Here is a 9,110-nt window from a genome sequence, read left to right on the forward strand (position 1 = left end):
GTCATACTATATAAATATATTCAGAGAAGGTAGTGGAATAACCAGAAAATTTCTATTTATTTATAATTTTATAACCTACTTTTCTTCCAAAAAATAAGCATTTGTGGCACCCACTAAATATAAACCAGACAAAATTAATTTGGAAATGGGTTCTGGGATTTCAAGCATTTTTATACAGGGCAAATGTTTATCTTCTTTCTGTAATTCCCCCCTAAAATACTAACTTTACTTTTAAAAAAATATTATTTTTAAATGTTATTTTATTATCTTTTTTATTTACTTATTTTATATGTAAGGATGCTTTGATACTACACACCATATGTGTACAGTGCCTGTGGAGGGAAAAGAGATATCAACTTACCTAAAATTGGTATTAGACAGCTGTAAGCTTCCAGGTTGGTTCTGGGAATAGAACTCGGGTCTTCTGGAATGCCAGTCTGCATACAAGGCGCTCTCTGAGGGGATCTGGGGGGCTCTGACCCAGCCAAAGTAGCCAAAGGATTACAACTCTCTGCGAGGAAGCCAGAGCAAGGTGGGCTGCTGGGCTTCTTCTGCGACCACCGCTTCCCTGGAGTCAGTGGCAGATGGTGGGGTACAGCAGACAGCTAGGGGCCAAGGTCGGGGTCATCAAGGAGGAAGTGGCCGAGGTCAGGCTCACATACCCACCCAGCTGGTTGGGCCAGGTGAGGTCCAGCTTTGGGAGAAAAAACTCTTCCCTAGAGTGTTACAGCCCCATAAGACAGACACTCTCAGACGATCTTTGGTGAAATAACTCATGCACTTTGTTCCTTGCGGATAGGACATTATAAACCTATGGGGATGGGTTGGGACCTAGAAGCAGATGCTTTCTATTGGCTTGGTCTGAGATGTTAGGGATGCCTCATCTGCATGTGAAAGGACTTCAGGTGTTGTTTCTGTATGACTGATTGTCACAGTTCTCTCAATGGGGTGTCATGGTCATGTGTGCCAGGACAGGAACTTGATCAGGAGTATATTTAAACACCTACTAAACATCTGCTGTTCTCAATTATGAGAATTGCCTGAGTTTCTGAATCTGCTCTACCTTACCAGGTTTTCTGTCTGGTAGCACAGTCCACTGACCCACAATGGAAGAGAAGCCAGTGCTCTTAACTGCAGAGCCATCTCTCCAGTCCCCTAGCTTTGTTTTTTGAGGCTTATTAATTTTGTTTTTATGGGTTTTCTTCAGGGATTTTTAGCTCCTGGAGAAATTGATCCCCTGAATCGTAGGTTTTCTACTGTGCCAAAGCCAGATGTGGTGGTTCAAGGTATGTATTACTCTTAGCAACAGAAATATTATATTAAAGGTCTGATTAGGTAGAGATTTGAGGGCTTTGTGTTAGGCTTCAAGTCTGTAACAAATTTGGTTTAGTTTGGCTTCAAAATTACTGTTAATAATAAATTAGATTCTTTTTAACCACATTTTCTGTGCTTTTTCCACTAGTATTCCTTTCTTTTCATAACCTCCTATGCCTTTACATCCTTTCTGCATTAGGCTGTTAGGCCTGCATCCTTCATAGTACATTTGCTTCTAATCATTATCTTACTAAGGAATAAGTCTTAAAATTTTCCATTAAGAATCAACTTAAATGTGAATGTATCTACAGTATGCAAAACACTGAACTGAGTTCCCTAAACATTAAGAATCCAAGTCTTTGGCTGTGTGAAATAGTATATGTGTTTAATCCCAGCAGTGGTGAACCAGAGGCAGGCAGATCACTGAATTCAATCCTAGCTTCTTCTATATCAGGAGTTCGAGGCTAGCCAAGGATACACAGTGAGACTGTATTAGGGTTTCTATTGCTGTGAAGAGACACCGTGGCCAAGGCAATTCTCATAAAGGACAACATTTAATTAGGGCTGGCTTACACTTCAGAGGTTTAGTCCATTATTGTCATGATGGGAAGCATGGCAGTGTGCAGTCAGACAGGAAGCTACAGAGGTAGCTCGGAGTTCTACATCCAGATCAGCAGGCAGCAGGAAGAGGAGAGAGACTGCATCTGGCTTAAGCTTCTGAAACCTCCAAGCCCACCTCCAGTGACACACTTCCTCCAACCAGGCCACACCTACTCCAGCAAGGCCGAACATCCAAATCCTATCAAATAATACCATGCCTTATGAGCCTATGGGAGCCATTTTCATTCAAACTATCGAAGAGATCCTGTCTCAAAAAAAAATCCTACTCAGAATTTCAATGAATGAACTCTGTGTTAAACATAAAATACAGAAAGCTGGTCTCTTTCCTATCCTTCTTACTTCTTTCAAAAGTATTGATATTTTTATCTTCCTTGTTTCTTTCAATATTTCCATTATTCTTGTTTTTGAGAGTAGATATCTTGATGTGAATTTTCATTCAACATCACTCTTCAATATAGTGTTTAAGTCCTACTATGAAGATTCTGTAAGATGTTCTTAGTCATTTGGATTTCACATAGAATCTGAATGGAAAATCAACCTATTTTCTAAATCTTCTTATACTTGATACTCTATGTGATCATATAGGTGTCTTTGCTTCTCATTGTTACTAGCAAATGTTTTATAGAAACTATTATTCTTCATCTCCCATAAAAAGTCATATTTTCCTCTGAGGGTTAAACCTTCTTGTTTTGTTGATCTATTTTTTAAATTCATATATTTATGACTTTGAAGCTCAACTCAAAGCCCTCCTCCTCCCAAAATTCTGTCATAAAACTAGACTTCAGCATTGGTGTAGATGCTGTTTACTATTTTTTATCCTTAACATTTTTAGATATCCATGACACTAGTACCTTTTCTCTATATCTCTAGTTTACGTACCATGTCTCAGTTACTTTTCTATTTGCTGTGACAAAACACTACGACCAAGGCAGCTTATAAAATGGAACAGGCAAGCAGACGTGATGCTGAAGCAGAAGCTGAGAGCTTCCATCCTTATCTGCAGTTAGGAGATAGAGATGGAGACAGAGAGGGAGAGAGAGAATATGAACTAACTGGGAATGATGTGGGCTTTTGCTACCTCTACTGAGACACTTCCTCTGAGGAGGCCATGTCTCTTAATCCTTCCCTTCAGCTGAGGATTAAGCACTTAAATAAAGGCTATAGGGGCCCATGTAATTCAAAACACCACACACACCAAGGGTCAAGCTTTTGAACCTTATGGGTGTGTCCTTCTTGTGTTCTGCTAACAGTGTATCTCGGCTTTTCCCTCCTTTCTATTTGTCTCTAATTTCTCCTCATGTTTGATCATCTAAATATCCCATTCACCATTGCATCAGATTGTTGCTATATCCACCAGAACCATTATAGTTCAAGATCAATTATATAGGCTACACTTTCTGATCTAAACCTACTAAAAGATATTATAGGGAAAATACATGATAAGCAGAGTGGTGGCATTGACTGTCCATAGTCTCCAACTCAGCTTCCTGTTTGTTAGTTTTTGTTCTTATTATTAGGCAGCATTTTCATATTTTTTCAGCTGTGTCCTCTTTTTTCAACCTAATATTTGGACTGCTACTTCATGCCAGATTGTGTCCATATTCTGATGTTTTTCAGTTTCCTAACTCTTTCCACCCCAACAATCTTACCCATACTTGCTTCCTTTTCTTTAGTCTCTGCAAAAGGTATTTACCTATTCAAGAAAAATTCTCCTTTGGTACTTGATCTTGTAATCTTCTTTACAAATAGTCTTTTTTGAACTATTTAGATTTCCCCATTCCAGTTTCTTTATCTATTGTTATATTAATCTCCATCTGGCTTCAGATGTGGCTTCTTTTCACATTGATATTTCTGCCTCTGTATAGTCTGTTAATTCTCCAGTTCTTTACAAAGTGGTTTAATACTCTGAAATATTCTTGCTTAGTTTCCAGAGGCTGTGGATTTGCCAGTCTTAGATATAATCAGTATTAGCAGATCTTTTAGATCAACTTGTCATATATATTTCTAGAAACTTAATTTCCACAATGTCCATGATGATATGTATTTGTAGATCTCCTTCAATCTGTTTGAAGTACTTTTTTACATTATTCTTGGCTTTCTCTTTTATTTCCCTTGAGCTATTGGTATTCCTGAGAGTTCTATTCATAGCCTACCATTTGTCTTGTTCTGAATAATCGATCACGTTTCTCAGCCACATTCCTAACTCTTTCCCTTTTCCCTCACCCTCATATGATACAAGAACTTCCCCTTGTCCCAGGCTTATCCTTATTGATCTATTACTGAGTTCTCTCAAAGTGATAGTCCAGTTCCTCTTTTCTTCATTATATATTCTGTTCCCATCTCATCTGTTTCTAATGACTTCTGACTTGAATGTGTCTATGCACTGTAGACTCAACATAACTAGAGCCGATCAGCTGCACCCTCCTACTATATCAGCTAATCCTGCTATCCCTTCTGTGTCTGTATCATTAAGTTCTCCCAGCACACAGAAATGAACACTTTTCAACACTTTTTTTTCCTATTTATTCCTCTCTGAATTCTTGTGTTTATATAACAAGTTCTGGCTCTTTTACTTCTCAAGTCACTCTAAAATCCATCCTGTTTTTGACAGTGTCAATAGCAAGATTGTAATGTAAGTTATCAACACACATGCTCCCCTACTTTACTGCGTTAATTTTGAACTGATATTTCTGTCTCCAGTCCAGGCCCAATACAGTCTGTTAGTTTATTATTTTGCTTTTTAAAAATCATTGTAGCCCACACAAAGAAATGTCCATTCATTCTTTAATTATTAACGTGAGCGTACTCTTTTTAAGATGCAACATGGGTATATTATTCCTCTGGTTACAACTCTGCGGTTCCTATTTCAGTTCCTTTGACATGGCTTACAAAGACTCTTTGTAGTTCACTCTATTTCTTTTCACTGCTTCTCCACAATCATTATTCCTTCTATAAAGAATTTGGTTCACAGGCTGAGTGTGTAGCTCGGTGGTACAAGTGACTGGCTGTTCTGTGAAGGCCTGGCTTCATTCCCCAGCACACAGGAAGCAAAGCAGGAAAAGCTAACTTTGTAACTTTGTCCATGATGTGTCTTTTATCTGAAACAGTTTCTCCCTTACTCTTACCATCACCTCTATCAGATTAACTTCTCTCCATCAGGATTCATTATACCCATGTATATACCCCTTGCATCTCAATATTTACTCTCAATATTTTATAAATATAGACAAGAATATAGTTGCTTAGGTTGAATATACTCCTGGGACCTCCAAGGGTTACTTACCTTGATTCTCCTTTAGTCCCTTTTCCTCCTGTAACCAACTCTATTGCCCCCGTAGAACCATGAAGTTGTATAAAATGCAGCCTGTGCTCTTGATTGATGAGTTGTCTCTCCAGCACTCCATTCATCTTTTGTCCTCCTGATCAATTTACTCATTATTTCAAGTCTGGGTAGCTACCAGCTCTTTCAGGCTACTTTCCTTTACTTGATTTTTTAATTTAATACATATAGTTGTTTTATCTGAATGTATGTCTGAGCACCAACATGTGTGCCTGGTGCCCTCAAATGGCATTGGATCCCCTAGAACTGGAGTTATAGATGGTTATAAGCCATATGTATAGATAGATATTGGTAATTGAATCTGGGTCCTCTAGAAAAGCAGCCAGCACTTTCAACTACCGAGCCATCTCTCCTGCCCCCAAGTCTACCTTTCTTGAAACCAACCTGCCTAGCTCCAGACTAGGTAAATGCCACTTCTGGGTGGTCTCATGATTCTATATATATCTCCATTTACCTAGGAGGTCATTTTCTGTTGAATTCATATGTCCCTTTACCATAACACTGGGAACTTCTTACAGGAGAAACTACTTTATTCATGTCTATATTCCTTAACCACCTTCCCAGCAAACACATAACTGTCAGACCTGTATATTCCTGACTCAGAACTTCATCCTCAGTTTACTCGTTGTCTTCCATTCTCTAGCTATAGGGCAACTCTGGGGTTGCAGATGTTCTCTATTGCCCTCACACTCCTAGCCTGATACTAAGTGTGCTTATATTGAAGAGCCTGGACAGTCAGCTTTCACCATCACTAGCAGAAAAAAAGACTCATGATTAAAAATTTCTCATTACAACATGGAATCTGATAAATACTGAAGAGCCGTTCAGTAGGCACACACAAGTACCTAACCAAAAACCTCCATCTCATATTGTAGTCATGTTTTTTCTTTCCTTGTTATGTAATTTTTAAAATCTAGAATAATCTCTGATTCATCAGAATTCCTCAATAATACTTTCCTCTGTCCTCCTTCAAAAGAAATTATGCACTTTAAAATATTTCTAGGGGTCTGGAGAGACGTCTCAGCTCAGCAATTGAGAACACTTGTTCTTGCAGAGGACCCAGATTCACTTCCCAGAACCCACATGGTGGCTTATAATGGTCTATAACTCCTATTTCAGGGGATATGATGACTCGTCAGACCTCCATGGGCACCACACGTTCATGTGGTGCATGACTATACATGCAGTGAAAACACTCATACACATCAAGTAAATAAATCTAAAAGATATTTTTTTAAGTTTCTATTGAACTAAAAACCTTCTGTTGACCTCATTGTCTTTCTTTACTATAGTCTCCATTCTGGCTGAGACAGAAGAAATCAAAGCCATTTTGAAGGACAAAGGAATCGATGTGGAGACCATCGCTGAAGTGTACCCCATAAGAGTACAGCCAGCTCGTATTCTTAGCCACATTTATTCCAGTCTAGGTAAGGAGATTGGCCAGCCTGCTAAAATCAAGGTGTTCTGTGATGCTGGCTGCTTTCTTTACATTTCCACCCCATCCCCATTTCTTTAACTTGTGTTGTTTTATTACATTGGATCCGAGAAAGAATTGAGACTCTGGAATCCAAGTTTCTGAACTAATCTTTTATGAGCAGGCTTAATAATTTTAGGCGTGCTTTATGTGTACTTTGGTATATAGGACAGGCTTGATTCCAGGCAATATTATATCCTTCTAAATGCATTCTTAACTAGCATGCTTTCCCCCTTCTTAGAACCTATATTTCTGTTTTGAAACATGCTAATTTATGTAGTGATCCAGGAATTTATTTTAGGTCTTTTATACTTTGTTGTGTAGTGAGCTAATGATTAACAAATTCCTTAATTTAATACCTTTTTCTAAATAGTTATTTTTATTCTTTTTATTAAATTTAGTGATGGAACTTTTATATTACACAAATTTCTACACTGTTAACTAACAAAAGAGATGGGTGCTGGTAGTCTGTAGCTCAGTGACAGAACGCTTGCCTAGCATATACTAACCCTGAATTCCAGCCTTATTACCAAAAAAGAAAAGGATATGCGAAATTTCTAAACTACTTTTGCAAGACAGTGAGTGACTAACTAGCCTTCCTTCAAATATCCAGGTTCTGATCTCTAGTACCTATGAACATTACCTTATATGGCAAAATTAATTAATTACACACCAAGCAACAGTTACTAACCTACCAAGAATAGAGAGCTACTTCCTCACTAACTATGACAGCTAAATAGTTTTTCTGCCTCATTTTAGATACTTCAGAGTGAATGGGCAGCTACTTTGATCTTGTTACTTGATTATTTTTCTGTTTATAGACAGGGTCTCATGTTGCCCAGGCTGGCCTCCAATTTCTAGGCTCGAGTAACCCTCCTGCACTAGACTCTCAAGTGCTGAGCCTAGGTGTCGACCTACCATGCTCAGTTTTTTAAGTTATGGGGCTGATCAGCTGTATGAATTCATTAAACTTAATAACTATTAAAAACAAAGCTTAAAATAATATGAACTTCTTTCTAATATGTGAGTACATATAGCTTCCTTTTTAAAAGAGTTATATTTTTCCTTTTTTAAATTAATTTTTATTGGATATTTTATTTACATTTCAGATGTTATCCTCTTTCCCCATTTCCCCCCCACCCAGGAACCCCCTTTCCCATCCCCCCTCCTCCTGCTTCTATGAGGATGTACTCCCACCTACCCACCCACTCCCTACCTCCACCCACGAGTTCCCCCACACTGGGGTGTCCAGCCTTCACTGGACCAAGGACTTCCTCACCCACCTATGCCTGACAATGTCATCCTCCCCTACTTATACAGCTGGAGCCATGGGTATGTGCTCCCAGGCTGGTGGTTTAGACTCTGGGAGCTCTGGCTGGTTGGTATTGTTGCTCTCCCCATAGTTATATTGTATACATATTAACTTATGTTTGTGTTATCTAACTTTTTATATGCATCTTATATTGAAATAAATGTTATTTCATAAAATTATAATAATTATCACCTTATTTTGATTGTCTGAATTGTTTCCAAAGCTTTTGTCCGTCTATAACCATCTATGTACAGATCATTGTTTCCTTAACGTATGTTTTCAGATGGGGATTGTGGGTATGTATAAGATTATCTTCCTAGCATTTAAAACATGCTGCCTGACTGTTCCTCAGAAAAACCAAATAATTAACAGCATTGATTTTTTTTTATATCAATAAGATATTCCTTTCTGTTTTTAACTACCCCACCAACTGTTGGGTTTTATTATTTATTTTGTTAGATTAATAATTTTTATATACAAAATTATTTTAATTTCCTTTAATTCCTAGCAACAACATTTTTTTCCATTTTGCTTTGTTTAAAACCTTTTTGACTCCTAGTGCACGATTATATAGTGGCAAATATATGCTTTTGTGTATATCACTTCTTTAAAAGTGTCACAGGGAGGAGAACTGGCCCTGCATTGCCTGAGAAAAGTAGGAGAGCTGGTGGGCTAACCAACTCAGCTAACATCCAGGCCCAGATCCAGGGCTTTGAATTGGCCCACCCCAACATCTACCCAATCTGTCATTGCTGGAGCATATAAAGGGGCCAGTCCTGCTGATCCGAGCTGCAGGATCTCTGTGACACAGGACAACAACAGGCTATCTGAAAGGAGTCCTAGTGGAGTATTGATAGTATATTACAAGCCAGAGGCTTTGGACTAGACCAGTGACTCACTGCAGTGAACATTTGAAAGTGAAAATGTGTAAGGAAAAGAGTATAGTGTGGGACACACTGTGACACACTGCAGCTTCCATGGCAAGATGGTTTTTGTTGTTGTTTTCCTTTCCTTTCCTTTCCTTTCCTTTCCTTTCCTTTCCTTTCCTT

The 9,110-nt window shown here is 38.4% G+C and overlaps 1 protein-coding gene across 2 annotated transcripts in view; it reads left to right on the forward strand.

The window, feature by feature from the left end:
- Phka1 (phosphorylase kinase regulatory subunit alpha 1) overlaps nucleotides 1–9,110 on the forward strand; it is a 98,360-nt gene that overhangs the window by 37,106 nt on the left and 52,144 nt on the right. For both annotated transcript variants that reach the window (XM_028775792.1, XM_028775794.1), the window contains exons 13-14: nucleotides 1,208–1,286; nucleotides 6,568–6,702. In XM_028775792.1, the coding sequence (XP_028631625.1) occupies nucleotides 1,208–1,286; nucleotides 6,568–6,702 (214 nt within the window). The remainder of the gene's footprint in view (nucleotides 1–1,207; nucleotides 1,287–6,567; nucleotides 6,703–9,110) is intronic.

The sequence above is a fragment of the Grammomys surdaster genome, unplaced genomic scaffold (genome assembly GCF_004785775.1).
Source record: "Grammomys surdaster isolate TR1022 unplaced genomic scaffold, NIH_TR_1.0 260, whole genome shotgun sequence".
NCBI classification, from domain to species: domain Eukaryota; kingdom Metazoa; phylum Chordata; class Mammalia; order Rodentia; family Muridae; genus Grammomys; species Grammomys surdaster.